General features: G+C 42.7%; 2 protein-coding genes and 1 long non-coding RNA gene across 9 annotated transcripts in view; 2 read left to right on the top strand and 1 right to left on the bottom strand.

Moving 5' to 3' along the window:
* LOC147365838 (uncharacterized) overlaps nt 1–2110 on the bottom strand; it is an 85709-nt gene extending 83599 nt beyond the window's left edge. Inside the window, exon 1 of one of the 2 annotated variants that reach the window (XR_015132894.1) lies at nt 2005–2110. This is a non-coding gene — a long non-coding RNA (uncharacterized LOC147365838). The remainder of the gene's footprint in view (nt 1–2004) is intronic. The other variant, XR_015132893.1, reaches the window with a different exon arrangement.
* GTF3C6 (general transcription factor IIIC subunit 6) lies at nt 1674–12901 on the top strand. Of its 2 annotated transcripts, XM_086317331.1 has the most exons (6): nt 1674–1818; nt 2163–2243; nt 5816–5879; nt 5973–6017; nt 7558–7671; nt 11593–12901. In XM_086317331.1, the coding sequence occupies exons 1-6, from the start codon at nt 1687–1689 to the stop codon at nt 11892–11894; spliced, it is 738 nt and encodes a 245-aa protein (XP_086173457.1). In that variant the 5' UTR covers nt 1674–1686; the 3' UTR covers nt 11895–12901. The 2 variants fall into 2 exon arrangements, with proteins under 2 accessions (XP_086173457.1, XP_086173458.1); XM_086317332.1 differs by lacking the exon at nt 7558–7671.
* Nucleotides 12902–17103: 4202 nt separating this feature from the next.
* The window catches only part of RPF2 (ribosome production factor 2 homolog), a 37811-nt gene continuing 34191 nt past the window's right edge, over nt 17104–20723 (top strand). The window contains exon 1 of one of the 5 annotated variants that reach the window (XM_086317326.1): nt 17104–17526. In XM_086317326.1, the coding sequence (XP_086173452.1) occupies nt 17504–17526 (23 nt within the window). In that variant the 5' untranslated portion in view covers nt 17104–17503. The remainder of the gene's footprint in view (nt 17527–20723) is intronic. The other 4 variants (XM_086317329.1, XM_086317328.1, XM_086317327.1 and 1 more) reach the window with 4 other exon arrangements.

Genomic DNA, 20723 nt, shown 5'->3' with positions numbered 1-20723 from the left:
TGGGATTCTCCAGGCAAGAATACTGGAGTGGGTTGCCATTTCCTTCTCCAATGCATGAAAGTGAAAAGTGGAAGTGAAGTCGCTCAATTGTGTCCGACTCTTAGTGACCCCATGGACTGCAGCTCACCAGGCTCCTCCGCCCATGGGATTTTCCAGGCAAGAGTACTGGAGTGGGGTACCATTGGCTTCTCAGTTACTTAGTCTTTCAGTTCAGTTCAGTCTCTCAGTCGTGTCGGACTCTTTGCGACCCCATGAAGCGCAGCACACCAGGCCTCCCTGTCCATCACCAACTCCCGGAGTTCACTCAGACTCACGTCCATTGAGTTAGTGATGCCATCCAGCCATCTCATCCTCTGTCATCCCCTTCTCCTCCTGCCCCCAATCCCTCCCAGCATCAGAGTCTTTTCCAATGAGTCAACTCTTCACATGAGGTGGCCAAAGTACTGGAGTTTCAGCTTCAGCATCATTCCTTCCAAAGAAATCCCAGGGCTGATCTCCTTCAGAATAGACTGGTTGGATCTCCTTGCAGTCCAAGAGACTCTCAAGAGTCTTCTCCAACACCACAGTTCAAAAGCATCAATTCTTCGGCGCTCAGCTTTCTTCACAGTCCAACTCTCACATCCATACATGACTACTGGAAAAACCATAGCCTTGACTAGACGGACCTTTGTTGGCAAAGTAATGTCTCTGCTTTTGAATATGCTATCTAGGTTGGTCATTAACTTTCCTTCCAAGGAGTAAGCGTCTTTTAATTTCATGGCTGCAATCACCATCTGCAGTGATTTTGGAGCCCAGAAAAATAAAGTCTGACACTGTTTTCACTGTTTCCCCATCTATTTGCCATGAAGTGACTGGGACCGGATGCCATGATCTTCGTTTTCTGAATGTTGAGCTTTAAGTCAACTTTTTCACTCTCCTCTTTGACTTTCATCAAGAGGCTTTTGAGTTCCTCTTCACTTTCTGCCATAAGGGTGGTGTCATCTGCATAGCTGAGGTTATAGTATTCCCCAATGTCTGTCTCTTACAGCGCTTAGGGCAATCAGATCTCCATCTGCCATTCCTACATCTTTTTTTTTTTTTTTTTTTTGCGTGCTAAGTCGCTTCAATCGTGTCCCTCTCTATGGGACCCTATGGACTGCAGCCGCCAGGCTCCTCAGTCCACGAATGGGTTGCCATGCCCGCCTCCAACCCAGGGATCGACCGCCCGTCTCCTGCATTGGCAGGCGGGATCTTTACCACTAGCGCCACCTGCGAAGCCTGCAGCTTTTGCAGGGTCCTGAAACCCAAGCTCACTTCCTAGCGCAGTGAAGTGTGCCCTAAGCTTGGCTCGGGGAGAACTTGAATTGAGGATGAGTGTTTACACAACATTAAGAATTTCTTTCAAAGCAATGTAGGATGGGGATACTCTAGGCCTCTCCATTTCCCTTGCGCACGGTGGCCTCTTTGCCTGCACCTTCTTGATCTCCTCTGCCTCGCTCGCCAGTGGGCTCGTCCCACCAGCGACGGGACTCCGAGGGTTCCCTAGGTCGCCGAAGCTGCCCGACCGAAGCCAGGGTCCTGGCTCCAGCTCTCGGAGAGGAACAAGGAGCTCCACGTGGGCCCGGGAGCCGCCATCTCGCGTGCTGGCAGGAGCGGCGGGCCGCAGCCGGAGCCGCTGCGGGGCGGGAGCTGCTGCCCTTACTCAAGATGGCGGCCCCGGCGGGCGGGGCCCACGGTTCGCTGGCGGCGCCGAGGAGCGGCGGCATGGCGGCAGCTGCCAAGGAGCCGAGTTGGGTGGACTGGGACGAAGAGGAGGAAGAGGAGGAGGAGGAGGAAACAGTGAGTGCCACGGCAGAAGCCCGCGCGGTGGTGGCGGGGGTGGAAGTGGCTGTGTGCGGGGCAGGGAGTCGGCGCGCGGCCTCGAGGCGCCTGGCGGGATTGTGCCCCTGAGCGCGCGGGGCGGCAGGCAGCTGCCCATAGCCTTACGGGCCACACGGAAGTTCTAGGTGGAAGGAGGGAGGTTACCTTCGTTAACGGAGCGCGCTTCCTCTCCTTGAAAGCAGGACCTAGTTTTCACAAAAGTGGAGTCGTTTCACTTCGGGTGTGTGTTTGGCTTTTCTCCTTAGCCTGCCTCTTCCTGCACTCTCACAGGCTAACGCGTTAACCCTTCTTTCTTCCACCAGGAGCAGCTGGTTATGGTGGAATTATCAGGAATTCTTGATTCAGACTTGCTCTCAAAATGTGAAAATAAATGCAAGATTTTGGTGAGTCTTGTAGAATTGGTGGGTTGTTGTAGGTTTTCTTAAATCTAAAACAAGAATGAATGGTGACATACCCATCCCCTTTAGTTCAGTTAAGTCGCTCAGTCGTGTTTTTTGCGACCCCATGGACTGCAGCACGCCAGGCTTCCCTGTCCATCGCCAGCTCCCAAAGCTTACTCAAACTCATGTCCATTGCGGTGATGCCATCCAACCATCTCATCCTCTGTCGTCCCTTTCTCCGCCTGCCTTCAGTCTTTCCCAGCATCAGGGTCTTTTCAAATGAGTCAGTTCTTCGCATCAGGTGGCCAAAGTATTGGAGTTTCAGCTTCAGCATCAGTCTTTCCAATGAATATTCAGGACTGAGTTCCTTTAGGATGGACTGGTTGGATCTTCTTGCTGTCTGAGGGACTCTCCAGAGTCTTCTCCAACATCACAGTTCAAAAGCATCCCCTTAAAATAGATTAATTCCAGGTGTACAAAGTAGTGAACTGTTGGAGACAGTCACAGTACAGGGAGCTCTGGGAGCAGCCAGGAGAAAACTAATCCCCAACTTCTACAGCATTGTCGACTAAAAAAAGATGCACAGCTTGAGAGTTAAGTTTTATTTGGGGCAAACTGAGAACTGCAGCCAGGGAGGCAGCACCTCTGATAGTTCTGAGAGACTGCTCCAAAGAGACAGTGGGGAAGGGTCCATATATAAGATTTTGGTGAAGGGGGAGTTCAGTACCATTAAGCACTCATATTACAAAAGGTTTTCTACTAGTCACAAGGATTTGATGTCCCCATGAAGGGATTTAGTGCTTTTCTAGGTATGAGGAGATGCAAGGGTTAAGATCATAAAATCAGTTCCTGAAAAGATCTATCTAAAGATCTGTCCCCCCAGATTCCCTGGAGCACACAGTGGCTCACTCCACCCTGAACTCTCAGGGGGTGCTGAAGGCCAGCAGCTGCAGCAGCACAGGGTTCCGTCTCCACAGGGGCAGGTGGCAGATGCCCTTGTTGTTCAGTCATTGGCAGTGCTCTTGGCAAGTGCCAGTTTGTAGTTGACAGCATCAACAACTATGCCTGATGTCTGCGTGTGTGGCTGGAGAGAGTAACGATTGGGGCAGGGGGTGCATTTTGAAATGGAAGATTAAATTTTGAAAAAAAAAATACACTGTTTTTGGACCTCCCTGGTTAAGAATCTGCCTTGCGATGCAGGGGTCAGGGGTACAATTCTTGGTGAGGGGAACTAAGATCCCACATGCCCTGGGGCAGCTAAGTCTCAGTGCCACGACCACTGAAGCCCACAGGACACAATTAAAGAGCCTCTGGGCTGCAACTACTGTGCCCACTCCAGGCAGGTGGGATCTTCGTTTCCAGACCAGGGATCTAACCTGTGCCCCCTGCAGTGAGTTTTAACCACTGGACCACCAGGGAAATCCTTCTTTTCTTTTTTAAATTGAGAAATAATTGACATATAATATTATACTAGATTTCCCTGGTGGCTCAGTAGTGAAGAATCCACCTGCCAATGTAGGAGACCAGAGTTTGATCCTTGATCCAGGAAGATCCCACATGCCTCAGAGCAACTAAGCCCCCTGCGCCACAACTACTGAGCCCAGTGCTTAGAGCCCTCCAGCCACAGCTCCTGAAGCCCGAGTGCCATAGAGCCCATGCTGTGCAACAAGAGAAGCCACTGCAGTGAGAGGCCGGAGCACTGTGATTAGAGAGTAGCCCCAGCTCACTGCAATAGAGAAAAGCCCACACAGCACCGAAGACCCAGCACAGCCAAACATAAATAATTATGTTTTTATAATAATAATTTTTATAAAAAATATTTTTTATAAAACTGACCTGGAAAAGGTCAGCTTTCATTCCAATCCCAAAGAAATACAGTGCCAAAGAATGTGCCAATTACCACACAGTTTTACTCATTTCATATGCTAGCAAAGTAATGCTCAAAATCCTTCAAGCTAGGCTTCAACAGTATGTGAACCGCAAATTTCCAGATGTACAAGCTGGATTTAGAAAAGGAAGAGGAACCAAAGATCAAATTGCCAACATCCGTTGGATCATAGGAAAAGCGAGAGAATTCCAGAAAAGCATCTACTTCTGCTTCATTGACTATGCTAAAGCCTTTGATTGTGTGGATCACAACAAGCTATGGAAAATTCTTCAAGAGATGGGAATACCAGACCACCTTACCTGCGTCCTTAGAAACCTGTATGCAGGTCAAGAAGCAACAGTTTGCAACCAAATTGGGAAAGGAGTACGTCAAGGTTGTATATTGTCACCCTGCTTATTTAACTTATATGCAAAGTATATCATGTGAAATGCTGGGCTGGATAGAGCAGAAGCTGGAATCAAGATTGCTGGGAGAAATATCAATACCCTCAGATACACAGATGACACCACCCTTATGGCAGAAAGTGAAGAAGAACTAAAAAGCTTCTTGATGAAAGTAAAAGAGGAGAGTGAAAAGGCAGGCTTAAAACTCAACATTCAAAAAACTAAGATCATGGCATCTGGTCCCATCACTTCATGGCAAATAGATGGGAAAACAGTGAAAACAGTGACAGACTTTATTTCCTTGGGCTCCAAAATCACTGCAGCTGGTGACTGCAGCCGCAAAATTAAAAGACGCTTGCTCCTTGGAAGAAAAGCTATGACCAACCTAGACAGCATATTAAAAAGCAGAGACATCACTTTGCCTTCCAAGGTCCATCTAGTCAAAGCTACGGTTTTTCCAGTAGTCATGTACAGATGTGAGAGATGGACAGTAAAAAAGGCTGAGTGCTGAAGAATTGAGCCTTCAAACTGTGGTGCTGGAGAAGACTCTTGAAAGTCTCTTGGACAGCAATGAGATCAAACCAGTTGATCCTAAAGGAAATCAATCCTGAATATTCACTGGAAGGACTGATGCTGAAGCTCCAATACTTTGTCCACTTGATGTGAAGAGCTGACTTTTTCTGATGCTGGAAAAGATTGAAGGCAGGAGGAGAAGGAGATTACAGAGGACGAGATAGTTGGATGGCATCACCGACTCAATGGACATGAGTTTGAATAAACTCAGGGAGATGCTGAAAGACAGGGAAGCCTGGCGTGCTGCACTCCATGGGGTCGCAAAGAGTCAGACATGACTGAAGGATTGAACAACAACAATTTTTTTTAAAAAATTATATTAGTTTTAGCTGTACAACATTTTCAGTATTTGTCTGTATTGTGAATTAATCACTGCAATGTCTGATTAACCCCCATCACTACACATATAATTACAAATTTTTTTTTTCTTCTGGCAATGACTTTGAAGATTTACTGTCTTAGCAACTTTCAGATATAAAGTACAGTATTATCTGTAGTCACCGTGATGTTCTTAAACATCCCAGGACTTATTTATGACTGGAAGTTGGTATCATTTGAGCCCCTCTTCACCCATTTCCCCCACTCCCAAGGCTGTTTTTACTAATGATTTTTTTAGTAGTCCTATTCTGGGAGTTGGTGATGGACAGGGAGGCCTGGCGTGCTGCGATTCATGGGGTCGCAAAGAGTCAGACACGACTGAGCGACTGATCTGATCTGATATTCTGTTGTAGGGAATTGATACTGAAAGACCCATTCTGCAAGTGGACAGCTATGTCTTTGCTGGAGAGTATGAAGGTAGGAGGATGTCAGAGAGATGAAATTCCCTTTTTTATATGCCTTTTGGAGAAAGTAGCTATTTCAACAAGTTGCCTTAATGTTTTTCTGCAGACACTGTTGGGACCTGTGTTATATTTGAAGAAAATGTTGAATATGGTAAGTGATTGCTATGCTGACTCAACTCTTTTTGTTATGAAATATTTCAAACATACTTGTATATGATGGATATTAAAGTTAAACATCTCATGTACCCACTGTCTACCTGTGTCAAATTCTCCCTTTTGGCTAGGTAGGTAAAAACATTCCAGATGCATTTGAAGCCCCTTGTGTATCCCTCTCCAAAATTACTCCCTTCTGTCTTCAGAGGTAATCACTTGTCTTCAGAGGTGATCACTCTCTTGAATTTGGTGTTTCTTTCTTACACTTGATTTTATATTACATATGTATGTATCAGCAGACAATAAATAGCACTTTCTGGATACTTTCGCACTTAATATATAAATTGTAGCATATGATAAATGTATCATTCTATATCTTTTTTCAATTAGAGATATGTTTTGAAGTTTTTTACATGCTTATATATATATATAAATGTTTTCCCTGTTGCTATTTGTGACTGTACCGCAGTTTTTTCTCCAATTAATGGACATGTTGGTTGCTTCCATTTTTATTAATAACTACTAAAATTTATTGAGTGCTTTCTGTATGTCAGGCACTGTTCTAAGTGTTCCATGTATAAATGTACTGAATCCTCACCACAAGTCTATGAGGTAGAGGGCATTGTTATCTTCATTTTATATTTGAAGAAACTGAAGCACAGAGAGAGAAAGACATTCTCAGGGTCATAGACCTAGAAGCAGAGCCAGGATAGAAGCAGAACCAGTATTGGAACTAAGATGGTCTGCTCCAGAGCCTGTTTTCTTAATTATGCTTATTTACTCACCACAAAAATGTCTTGTGCATATATGTAAAAATGTCTCTTGGGTATACACTTGGAAATGGAACTGTTAGATTGATGAGTGTGTGTACTAGATTCAACCATATGAAATTAACATTTGGGCTGAATAGTGCCAGTTTCACATGGGTCAACTTAATAGATACCACTGTGTTGCTTTCTGAAGTGTAGTATCAGTCAGTCACACAGTGGCAGGCTCTGCAGGATTTCAGTGTGCTTCACATCCTTAGCATAGAGTCTCATCCGTCATTCCCGCCTACACCCACAGTTTTTATAAAGCTGTGACCCCAAGCAGCAGGTGGACAGTAATTTTTTTCCTCAGCTTTCTCTCCTGATTGGGTATGTTCTCACTCCAGTCTGGCTTCAAGTAGTGTCTGACTTTGGTGCTTCATTTTGAGCGACAGAATTTTAGATCTCATTACCCAATGAACCCAAATTCCTGGCCCCGCTTTCCCACTTCAGGGCTGGCACCTAATAGACCTGTAGCGTTACTCTAACTTTGGGACAGAAACCCAAAGACAAATTAGTGTTGTCTTTGAGTTCACTTGTATCTTCAGTTCTTACGTGTTTAATCTGTTACTTCTCTGTGGCTGGAGCAGGAGGAATGAGTTAAATCTTGAACTGAACTGCATTATCTTGATAGGAAGTAGTTTAGCTCTCTAAACTGGAACCATCGAGGCTTACTTAACATGATTATTTGAAGGCATCAAGCAGTATAATAGTGTTCATTTTGTATTTTAGTGGATGCAGAAGGCAGTAATAAAACTGTGCTAAAATATAAATGCCACACAATGAAGAAGCTCAGCATGACAAGGACTCTTCTGACAGAAAAAAAGGAAGGAGAAGAAAACATAGGTTAGTTCACTTATTTCTCTGAAAATAGATGATTCAGTATTGGCTTTATGACACATTGTTGCCAGGATGTTCTTTGTACTTCAGAATAATGACTATGTGTCATAGGTTAAGTATGTGAAAATTGAGAGCGCTCCATAAAAAGTACCAAAGATAGATTTTAAAATTTAGTTGAATTCTCATATAGCTGGGGGCACTGGAGACATATGACAAATTTTTATCTGGTTTGCGCTGGAAACGATTGTGAGGAGTTTGTCAAGCAATGTGACATGATTTCAACCCCAAGGAATTCAGCAGCCACTCCTCTCCCCACCATTAAAACTTCTTTGTAAGTGCAGAAGATATGATGGTAGCAGTTCTTGACCCCCACAGCATCTCCTGAGCTTTGGGGAGATGCAGTAACCTTCCCCAAGATGCTCACGCCTGGAAGAAGCTGGCTTTGTATGTGAGGGAGGGACTCTAAGACCACAGTTGTTAATCTGAAGTCTAGTTCTTAATAAACACCCAGTTAGCCTTCTCCAGTTGCTAGTCATCCAACACTAGAGACTTTATGGGTGTTTCTTGCACCTGTAGCGGGCACATGTTTGTGGAGATGGACAGATAACCACTTGATGGCTTAAAAGCCCATTACTCACCACACCAACCTCTTTCTGTTGCCCTAGGGAATGTGGGACACGGTCAAAATAAATGTGTTTGTCCACCAAAAACAAGGCTTATTGCTCAAAGACATATTTGAAACACTAGTAAATAAGACACTAATGATGAATATTCATGGCTTGATTTATTTTATTTTAAAGAATAAATATTTGAAGGTACATTCATCATCTAGAAATTTATACCAGCTACACGTAACTATATAACAAATCTTTGTTCTTACATATTCCACAACTATCCTTTCTTTTAGACACTTTGAAAATAATAGGAAGGAGGCACTTGAAGTTCTAGAATGAACTTGAAAGGCAGATACATATCAAATTGCTTAACTATCATTTAAATATTCTTCTTAAAGGAAGTTACAGAATTTGCTCTAGTCTTAATAATCTAATAGATCTTTGGGAGAATCTGGATGCATCTTTTTATTTATTCATTAGCTTTGTATGGGTTTTCTGTAGTTGCAGCAAGCAGGGCTACTCTTTTTTGCAATACACAGGCTTTTCATCACTGTGGCTTCTCTTGTGGAGCACAGGCTCTAGGCACATGGGCTTTAGGAGTTGCAGCAGACTCAGTAGTTGTGGCTTATGGGCTTAGTTGCTCCCACAGCATATGGAATCTTCCCAAACCAGGGATAGAACCTGTGTCCCCTGCATTGGCAGGCAGATTCTTATCCACTGTGCCACCAGGGAAGTGCAAAATTTGGGTGTATTTTAATCAAATAAATTAGCAACCAACTATTCAAGGCTGTACTGGTTATCTATTGCTGCATAAAAAGTGGCCCCTAAACTTAATGGCTTAAAACAACGGCAACAGAAGCACTGTCTCCCATGGTTTCTATGAATCAGGAATTGGAAACAGCTTATTAGCTAGGTAGTCTGGCTTGGGTCTCTCATGAGGTTGCAGTCATTTTGTTGACTGGGCTATAGTCATCTGGAGACTTGAGTAGGGCTGGAAAAATCTAGCTGTAGGATGGCTCACTCACATGGCTGGTGCATTTGTGCTGGAGGCGTCACTGCCTTGCCCTCCTCACACTACTATTTTGAGTGCCCTTTTGACACAGCAGCTGGCTTTCCCAGACCAAGTGATTTTTAAGAACAAAGAAGCCACAATGTCTTTTATGAACTAGCCTTAGAAGTCACATTCTGTCGTTTCTTTTATATCCTATTCTGTGTGGGAGGGGACGACACAGGGGCATGCGTGTCAGGTAGGTGAGGATCACTGGGGACCATCTTGGATGTCAGCAGAACACGGTGTGGTCCTTATTTTCTAGGAGCTTGTACTCTAAAGTAAATCACATTTAGACAGACATGGATGTCTACGATTCGACACCCATTTCACTCAACTTATTTTAAGTATCTGTTATGTGCCAAGTATTATGCTAAATAACAGAGTAGGCTTTAGGGTGGCTTTAAGGTTTTGAACTTGGTGACTAAAAAAATTTTTTTTTTAAGAAAAATGTTATTCTTTTTTTTTTTTTTTAAACTTTACATAAATGTATTAGTTTTGCCAAATATCAAAATGAATCCATCACAGGTATACATGTGCTCCCCATCCTGAACCCTCCTCCCTCCTCCTCCCCATACCATCCCTCTGGGTCGTCCCAGTGCACTAGCCCCAAGCATCCAGTATTGTGCATTGAACCTGGACTGGCATCTCGTTTCATACATGATATTTTACATGTTTCAATGCCATTCTCCCAAATCTTCCCACCCTAGAATAATGTTATTCTATATGTTTAGAATAATGTTATTGCAAGCAAAAAATACAGGTTTTTTTAAAAACAGAAGTCAGTAGTTGAAGCTGAGCTGGAGGGAAAGGACTAATCGAGTTTTGAAAGAGGGAGACTTTATAGAGAAAAAATAGGGGATCAACAGTAAGGATGTTTCAGCAAACAGCTTCAGAAGAGTTAGTTTATGGTGGGGTATAGGACAGATGGATGCTCAAACAGGGTGACAAGATAGGTTGGGATATCTTCAGTTCCGTTCAGTTCAGTCGCTCAGTCGTGTCCAACTCTTTTCGACCCCATGAATCGCAGTATGCCAGGCCTCCCTGTCCATCACCAACTCCCAGAGTTCACTGAGACTCACGTCCATCGAGTCAGTGATGCCATCCAGCCATCTCATCCTCTGTCGTCCCCTTCTCCTCCTGCCCCCAATCCCTCCCAGCATCAGAGTGTTTTCCAATGAGTCATCTCTTCACATGAGGTGGCCAAAGTACTGGAGTTTCAGCTTTAGTATCATTCCTTCCAATGGAATCCCAGGGCTGATCTCCTTCAGAATGGACTGGTTGGATCTCCTTGAAGTCCAAGGGACTCTCAAGAGTCTTCTCTAACACCACAGTTCAAAAGCATCAGTTCTTCAGCACTCAGCTTTCTTCACAGTCCAACGCTCACGTCCATACATGACCACTGGAAAAACCATAGCCTTGACTAGATGGACCTTTGTTGGCAAAGTAATGTCTCTGCTTTTTAATATGCTCTCTAGGTTGGTCATAACTTTCCTTCCAAGGAGTAAGCATCTTACAGATACCTAATGGAACTTTGACAATGACAGTAAACACCTTGGGGTTATAGGAATTAAATATCTATGAAAATACTTGGCTTTCTGAAAGGGTCAAAAGGATAAGAGAAAAAAATGGCTAGCATTATTGAAGCAATTCTTGATTATGGGCGTTCATTGAGGGATTGGTGATGGACAGGGAGGCCTGGCGTGCTGCGATTCATGGGGTCGCAAAGAGTCGGACACGACTGAGCAACTGATCTGATCTGATCTGATCTGATGAAAAGGAACAAAAATTTTTTTCAAGGATTTTTTTTGGAGAGGTGTCTTATTTCACAGTTGGATTCTTCAATTTAAAATGACACATAAATGTTGACTTGGAAGATGATAGAGTGGTATCATCCACCGTATTTGAAAGCTGACTGAATAAGAAGAAAATTGTAGGGAAGTGACAATTTTCTTCTAGACAAGAGATGGCAGTGGAAGATCAGTTATCTCTCAGAATGAGCTGGGAACTGGACTCTGGAGAAAGGGCTTAGAATAGTAGTGATTTTGATAATGCATACCTTATAGGCTTTCCAAGGTCTTCATGTAAGATGAAAATTACACATTTGTTATCAGTTGGTTCAGGCACCATGTTCCTTTCTTTAAGTTGGAGTTTTATTTTGACAAATATTCATAAGAACATTTAAATTAAAAATATTTGTAAGTAACTAAAATTCCTTTTTCGTATTTCTTGGTTTCTCACCCCACCCACACCCTCCCCTATTAGGTGGTGTGGAATGGCTGCAAATTAAGGAGAATGATTTCTCCTATAGACCCAACATGATTTGTAATTTTCTGCATCAACATGAAGAGGATGAAGCTGTAGCTCCAGACCCAGATAAATCTTTGGAGTTGGAAGAGCATGAGACTCAAATGAAAGACAATTCAAACCTGAGTTTTGAACAGGAGAAACCACCGAACTTGGAAATAGAGGATTCTGGTCCTCTTATTGATATCCCTTCTTTTGAGACAGAAGGGTCTGTTTTTATGGATACTCAAGAAACTGCCATAGAAATCACTCCTAGATGAAATGTTTCTCATAATAACTAGTCATGAACTTTTTATAGAATTTTTATATAAAATAATTGACTTTGTAGTTCACAGTTTTTACTTTTGTTAGCTATATATGCATTTCCAGTTATAATGTAGTTTAATATACTAGAATCATTAAGGACCGAATATGAGTTTTAAAAAATATGGTTTCAAGGACTATAGGGACCATTATGTGATGAGTCCTTTAAAATGGAGGTTTTACTAAGGTAAGTTAAGTTTCTGTTGCAGCCATTGCAAATTACCACATTTAATGGCTTATGCGTATTAAGCTACAGAAGTGTATTGTCTTTCACAGTTTTGTAGGTCAGCTGTTTGAGATGGGTCTCACCTGGGCTAAAATCAAGGTATTTGTAGAACTTCTCTTCTGGAGGTGGGATGGGGGACTCCATTTCATTGCTCATTCAGTTGTTTACAGAATTCAGTTCTTTGCAATTGAAGGATCATGGTCCCATTCATTTCCTTGCTGTTGGCCAAGAGCCATTCCCATATTCCAGAGGCTGCCTGCATTCCTTGACTCATAGCTCCTTCTCTTCAAAGCCAACCATGGTCAAGTTCCTCTCAGTCCTTGACTCTCTCCTGCTACTTCTGTCATCCTATGGATGTTAGACCCTTCTGTCTTTATTTGATTACATTGGGCACATCTGGCTGACTTCCCTATTTTAAGGTCTGTAACTTTAATTCCATCTGCAAAGTCCATTTTGCCATGTAATTTAAACAGGCATAACTGAAAATTATGGCATGAAAATACTTGGGGGGGGGACATCTTCCAGTCTACCAACATCGATATTACAATTCTGAGAACAGAAGAATTCAGAAGTGCTTAAGGGCGAAGGTACAATTCCTGATATTCCAGCTGTAATTTGACTCCTTTCACTGAAGAAAGATGATTGGAATTCAGCTGTAACAGTCATTTTACTACAGTGATACAACATTGTAAAGCCATTATCCTCCAATTAAAAATTAAGTATTATGGTGATAAGCTACATCTGCTTTAACTAGTATTTTTTAAAGTAAGTTATTCCCAAACTTTGATACAGGTTGTTCTATATGAAATTGCCAATATTTGTTTCTGACTATAAAACCCAGCCATTTTATATGGTTTATGCTGGTATAAACACACCTCACATTAATTATATCTCATAGTGCTCTGTGATGCCCTAGAGATGTGGGATGGGAGAGTGGGAGGGAGGCTCAAGATGGAGGGGATCGTGTATGCCAATGGCTGGTTCACGTTGTGTGGCAGAAACCAGCACACTGTTGTAAAGCAAGTATCCTCCAATTAAAAATTTTAAAAAATTACACCTCTCAACTGTTGGAGGTATAACTTTGTTTTGACAGATTAGAAAATTAATGTTCTAAGATGAGAAAATTTTTCCTTCCATAAGTTTTGTAACTTTTTCCTATTTAATTGGAAAACAACATACCCCGATTAAAAGCATTTCCAAACCATAAGCATGTATATCCTCCCAATTTTTATATGACTTTAGTCTCAGCTTTCCTTTAATCAGAAACATTTTTTTCTACCATATGTATGTGGAGAGACTGCTAATTACTTGACCCAATATCTGGTCTTCCTTTTTCTCTTTGTAACAGAATCCCAGAATTTATTCAGGCAGGAGAAGGCAATGGCAACCCACTCCAGTACTCTTGCCTGGAAAATCCCATGGGAGGAGCTTCGTAGGCTGCAGTCCATGGGGTCGCTAAGAGTCGGACATGACTGAGTGGCTTCACTTTCACTTTCATGCATTGGAGAAGGAAATGGCAACCCACTCCAGTGTTCCTGCCTGGAGAATCCCAGAGATGGCGGAGCCTGGTGGGCTGCTGTCTCTGGGGTTGCACAGAGTTGGACACAACTGAAGTGACTTAGCAGCAGCAGTGTGCACAGCTTTCCTTGTGTGTATAAAAGTGGCCCTATTTTCTAGATACTAGTTCTTCCAAGCTTGATCTATAGATTCAATGCAGTCCCAACAAAACTACAGCAAGTTTTCTATGGATATTGTCAAACTGACTCTAAAGTTTATACGGAGAGGCCAACCCTCAGAATAGCCAATACGATGTTAAAAAATATACTTACTGTAAAAACTAGTAATAGAGACAGTGGGAATTGCTGAAAGAATAGACAGATAGGTCAATGGAACAGAATAGAGAGGCCAGAAGTAGACATAGTCAACTGATCTTAGATCAAGGAACAAAGGCAATACAATGAAGCAAAGAGAATCTTTTCAATAAACGGTGCTGGGACAACTGGATATCCACATGCAAAAGAATGAAGTGGGGCCCCTCCCCAGTCTCATATTATATACAAAGACTTACTCAAAATGGACCAACAGGGACTTCCCTAGTCATCCAGTTGTTGAGACTCCCTGCTCCCAATGCAGGGGGGCCAGGTTTGATCCCAGATCAGGGGACTAGATCCCACATGCCATGGATCCCACATGCTGCAACTAAAGATCCCAAGTGCGTCAGCTAAGACCTGGTGCAGCCAAATATATAAAAATAAATTTTTTAATATATAATTGTTTTTTTAAAATGGATTAATGGCTTAAATAAATGTAAGGGCTAAAGTTATAAAACTATTTGGAGAAAATATAGGTATAAATCTTTTATTATGTTGGATTAGGAAATGGCCCTTTAGATAAAACATGAAAAGTAGAAGCAACAAAAGAAAAAGATGACACATTGGACTTCATCAAAATTGAACTTTTTCGATTCAAATGACACTAGAAAAAAAGACCTATATTCAATTGGAGAAAATATTTGCAAATTATCCATCAGATAAGGGACTTGTATTAGAATATATGAGAAACTACTGCAACTCAATAAAAAGACAAAGGATCTGAGCATTATTCTGGAAGAAGATATGGTTAATCAACCTATGAAAAGATAATCAAAATCACTTGTCATCAGGGTAATACAAATGAAAACCACAATGAGCTACCACTTTATATCCACTAGGTAGGATGGCTTGATGAAAAAAGATGAACAATAGCAAATTTTGGACATAAGTGGAGAAGTTGGAACCTGTGGTTAATAGAATAATGCTCTCCTCAAAACATGTCCACACTCTACACACAGGGATCTGTGAATATGTTACTGTACTTGGCCAAAGGGAATTTGCTATATGATTAGGTTAAGGATTTTGAGATGGGGGATATAATTGTGGATTATCCAATTGGGTCACATGTAATTGCAAGAGTTTTATAAGAGGGAGTCAAACAAGTAACAGAGAAAAATAAGTTATGCCAGTAGAAACAGAAGTTCAGGTAATGCCTTTTTAAGATACAGGAATACCAAGAAATGCAACAGCTTATATAACCTGAAGACGTAAAGATTCTCCCTCCAGTTTTTAGGGGAAATGGAGCCCCACTGACAATTTTAGACCTGTAAAATTAGGCTTCTGGTTTCCAGAGGTCTCAGTTCAGTCACTCAGCAGTGTCTGACTCTTTGCCACCCCATGGACTGCAGCATGCCAGGCTTCCCTGTCCATCACCATTCCCGGAACTTGCTCAAACTCAAAGTGCATCAAGTTGGTGATGCCATCCAACCACCCCATCTTATGTTGTCCCCTTCTCTTCCCACCTTCAATCTTTCCCAGCATCAGGGTCTTTTCCAGTGATTCAGTTCTTTGCATCAGGTGGCCAAAGCACTGAGTGCATCAGCTTCAGCATCAGTCCTTCCAATGAATATTCAGGACTGATGTCCTTTAGGATTGACTGGTTTGATCTTGCTGTTCAAGGGACTCTCAAGAGTCTTCTCCAACACCACAGTTCAAAAGCATCATTTTTGGGTGCTCAGCTTTCTTTATAGTCCACTTCTCACATTCATACATGACTACTGGAAAAACCATAGCTTTTGACTAGATGGACCTTTGTTGGCAAAGTAATTTCTCTGCTTTTTAATATGCTGTCTACGTTTGTCACAGTTTTTCTTCCAAGGAGCAACCATCTCTAGAAGTCTAACATAATACATTTGTGTTATGATAGTAAATTTGTGGTAATTTGTTACAGCAGCAATAGAAAAACCAATTCCAGGCCCTCTTACATGGTTAATAGAAATGTAAAACGGTGCAGGCAGAAAAGTTTAACAGTTCCTCCAAACGTCAAACAGGGTGGTCATGTGCAATTCTACTTCTAGAGAATTAAAAACAAAAGTCTACACAATAACTTGAACATGGTATAATCTTTATAAAAGTGGAAACAAATGTACATAAATTTTTGAGTGGATAAGCAAACATGGTATATCCACAGAATGGACCATTACTCAGTTCTAAATAAAGAAATTAATGTACGGAGAATGAAGTACTGATACATGTTACAACACATGTGAACCATAAACATGAGCACATGGGAACACAGTAAGTGAAATAAGCCAGACAAAAAAGGCCACATATTGTATGAATCCGTTTATGTGGTATTTTCTCCATAGGCAGATCTATGGAGACATAGATTAGAGGTTACCAGGCATTGGCAAGAGTGAAAAGTGGGGAGTGCTACTGGGTTATGAGAAGGGTGATAAAAATGTTTTGGAATTAGTGGTGGTGGATGTACATCTTTGCAGATACACTAAAACCCACAGAAATTGTACACTTTACAGGACTAACATGGTACCTGAAATATACAATTGAAACACTGGGGGAAAGTAAGGATCTTAGTGTTATTTCCTCCTCACGTTTTATGTGCCGGGCACCATGGCAGTTATAAACTCTACCTCACTGATCTCACTGTTTTGTCAAGGGTGCATATTGCACATTGATCATTTTAGTGACTATGTGAGTACCTACCATTCCATCAACCTTTCTAGCATCCTGGGGGATTCCCAGATGAATAACACCTGTTCCTTGGATATCTGGTTCCAGATACACACATGAAACAGGCTCAGGCCTGGGACCTTTTCCTGCAGTGCTGCAATGCTTGCACCTGGACAAAAGTCTCTTCTCCTCCAGTAATAAAATACAAAGAAACCATAAGAAACTAAAAAAACTATGTGCATGGGCAGTTGGAGCAACTTATGGACAAGATTAAACACACACACACACACCCAACCCAACTGCCACTTATCTTAGCGCTGGAAGCAAAACTATGCTAGTGCACTCAACACCACCTAAGAGGTGAGCCACCCCTCCAGACCACCCCTGTACACACCGTGTCCTCACGCCATATAAGGAACCAGCTCACCTGCCCCGCCCCCTTCTCAGCAAGCAAGGGAACCTGTCACTTGGTTTTAGTCGCTCCTGCAGGCGCAGTAGCCCCCCAAAAACTTTGCTTTAATTTCTTCGCTGGCCTCTCCAATTTCTATTGATTGAGGGAAGGCCAAGAACCCTGACCAGTATCATACATAGGTGTGTACATCAAGCTCCTAGAAGCGACCGTTAACTTTCTGAAAAGAACCCAGGCAAAAACCTGTCACCAAGGGAACATAGTCCCTCCTCCACAGCCGATAGCATCTCCAGGAGTCCACTTCGGCCCCAGGAAGTGGCGTCACGCGCAACTTCCGTTTCCGGAAGCTCGGTTCGGCTTCCGCCAACACACAGCCCTATCGCGTAAGCCGGCGCTACACGTGCGTTCACCGGGTCCCCTGAGGTAGAGATGGACGCTTTGGATAGAGTTGTGTAAGTGCGCTGGGTTCTTTCCCCGGGTAACGTTGGCGCAAAAGGGCTCCTGTAGCGGGACGGAGTGTCAGCGCTTCTGCCGCCCATGCTCCTTTCTCACACCCGTTGCCAGTCCGGGTGGATGGAGCAGCTGGTTTGGGTCTCTGTTCGTGCCGCCTGAGGAGAGACGGAGAGCGGGGAAGTCCGCGTGTGGGAGCCCCGAGGTGGAGGTGGCACCAAGGCTTTGGCAGCTTTTATCCTAGACAATTGGGAATGTCTTCGTTTCCGCAAATGTATGAGAAAGGTGTTAGTGAGGCCCTCTGAGCACAGCCCTCGAATCTGACAGATTTAGGTGACAGACCACTTAGAGCTTTGTGGTTGGGTCATTTAGCCTCCCTGAATTTCAGTTTGCTGTGTAAAGTAGCGTTTATAATAGTTATTCTTCATTGAACTGTGAGGATTATTTGCGAGAATGTAGGTAAAGGCTTTGTTGCAGCGCAGAGAGATGCTCTTTTCCTCTTTTTCCCCGACTTGTACATGTTTCTTGAGTTATCCTTGGGTAATCGCTGCTTTAAATTCGTCCAGAAAGTGTTTCTCGACCTCCTAAATAGTTATGTGATTTGCTGTGCGTTTTTTTTTTTTTTGCGGTTTACCTGGGTTAACGTATAATCAAAAGGACAAATTATTCGTTTGGTCATTAATTCAGGGGTGTTTGCACATTTGGTATACACTCTGCAGGTCTGCGGAGAACGCAGTGGCACCCCACTCCAGTACTCTTGCCTGGAAAATCCCATGGATGGAGGAGCCTGGTAGGCTGCAGTCCATGGGGTCGCACAGAGTCGGACACGACTGAGCGACTTCACTTTCACTTTTCACTTTCATGCATTGGAGAAGGAAATGGCAACCCACTCCAGTGTTCTTGCCTGGAGAATCCCAGGGACCGGGGAGCCTTAGTGGGCTGCCGTCTCTGGGGTCGCACAGAGTCGGACACGACTGAAGCGACTTAGCAGCAGCAGCAGTAGCTGCAGGTCTGGGGGCTGCGAAGGTGAGTAAGACTAGTTTATTGTCTCATTGGGGGACAAACAGCTAATAAAACGTACAAGGTGTTTGCATTAGTTGCTGGTTCATACAGTTCAGTCGCTCAGTCGTGTCCTCCTCTTTGCTGCTGCTGCTGAGTCGTGTCTGACTCTTCGCGTCCGACTCTTTACGACCCCCTTTACGAACCACAGCACACCAGGCCTCCCTGTCTATCACCAATTCCCGGAGTTTACCCAAACTCATGTCCATTGAGTCGGTGGTCCCATCCAACCATCTCATCCTCTGTGGTCCTCTTCTCCTGCCTTCAATCTTTCCCAACATCGGGGTCTTTTCAAATGAGTCAGTTCTTCCCATCGAGTGGCCAAAGTATTGGAGTTTCAGCTTCAACATCAGTCCTTCCAGTGAACACTCAGGACTGATCTCCTTTAGGATGGACTGGTTGGATCTCCTCACAGTCCAAGGGACTCTCAAGAGTCTTCTCCAACACCACAGTTCAAAAACATCAGTTCTTTGGTGCTCAGCTTTTTTTATGGTCCAACTCTCACATCCGTACATGACTACTGGAAAAACCATAGCCTTGACTAGATGGACCTTTGTTGGCAAAGTAATGTCTCTGCTTTTTAATATGCTGTCTAGGTTGGTCATAACTTTCCTTCCAGGGAGTAAGCGCCGTTTAATTTCATGGCTGCAATCACCATCTGCAGTGATTTTGGAGCCCTCAAAAATAAAGTCAGCCACTGTTTCCACTATTTCCCCATCTATTTGCCATGAAGTTGCTAGTTAATCAGAAGTAATAAACCACATGGAGTACGCAACATACAGCACTTAATTGGGTTATGGACGCACTGAATCTCTCTTGGTTTGACTTAAAAAATAATGTGTATCTTTATCAACCAGTAAATGGTTAGAAGCTTTATATGTGCTTGATATTTTATCTAGAGGAGAGTTTTTAAAAGTCTGTATGGTAAAGTATGTGTGTGTGTATTCTGTTTTTCTTTTCCTTCCCAAAGTGTACATGGAACCGGAAGGGAGGATCATAGTTATTTAAGAGAAGAGAAATTATTTCTGTAGGTGGCAAATGGAAAATCAAGATTCTCACTGTAGTGTAAGTGGAGGTGAACAACGTACTGTATAAAAGCCTTCTACTCGATGTGACAGAATACAATCAGAATAATGAATTTGTTTCCCATATATAGTATAAATGTGTGTGTGCGTGTGTATATTTGGCTGTGCCAGGTCTTTGTTGCTGTGAGGGCTGCTCTCTAGTTGTGGTGCTCCGGTACCTCATTGTATCAGTTTCTCTTGCTGCGGAGTCCAGGCTCTAGGGCACACGAACTTCAGTAGTTGCAGTTCCTGGGCTCAACAGTTGTGGTGCCAAGGCTTAGTGTCTCTGCAGGATGTGGGATCTGCCTGGATCAGGGATCGAACCTGGGTCTCCTGCATTGCAGGCAGATTCTTTACCTCTGAGCCACCAGGGAAACCCCTGTTTTCCTTTCATATTTTGCAGGATGATTGGTCTAGGTGAGTTTTTAAATGTAGCTCATTTTGAAGATTGGCCTACATGCCAAGCTGTGTGGCTTTGGACAGATTACATCAGCTGACTCATCTGTAAAAGATTAGGCCTTCATAGACTAACTATAATGAAGTGTCAGTTGTTATTATTTTCAGTTGGTGGCAGTAGTATTTGACTTTATCAGCAATGATATTGGAGTGGGACATTGGATACTTCCTGGCAGGCATTGTGGTCTTATACCTGGAGGAAAGATAAGCAGTAATTAGCCTCCCTGTGCCCACAAGTTGACTGGCATTTGGTGTGCTGTTCATTGTGTTAGGGTGCAGAGTACTGGTTTGATTGCTTTAAGATTAAAGAAAAAATAATTGGGTAAAAATAGCAACAGTATTCACTTGAGTCCTTGTTTTTTTTTAATAAAAGATTTAGAAAACAGTAATAGAATGCTGGGAATATAAAAATGGAAGTCTTTTTAAAGACCAAATGTAATTAATGCATTTAATAGTAATAACTGAATATATTTTATTAATATTTCCCCAAAAATGAGATTTTGTGGAATCCTAACTAATAAATGTTATGTAATATCTTTTTGATATTTAAGAATTTGCATTTAAGTCTTGGTTTTGTAATATGAGGAAAATGTCTTAAGTTGTTACAAATTGTGATTTTT

This window comes from Bos grunniens, chromosome 9 (assembly GCF_055505025.1).
Source record: "Bos grunniens cultivar Pamir isolate PY7600 chromosome 9, Bosgru_T2T1.0, whole genome shotgun sequence".
Lineage (NCBI taxonomy): Eukaryota > Metazoa > Chordata > Mammalia > Artiodactyla > Bovidae > Bos > Bos grunniens.
This window is presented reverse-complemented; position numbering and strand designations above follow the sequence as displayed.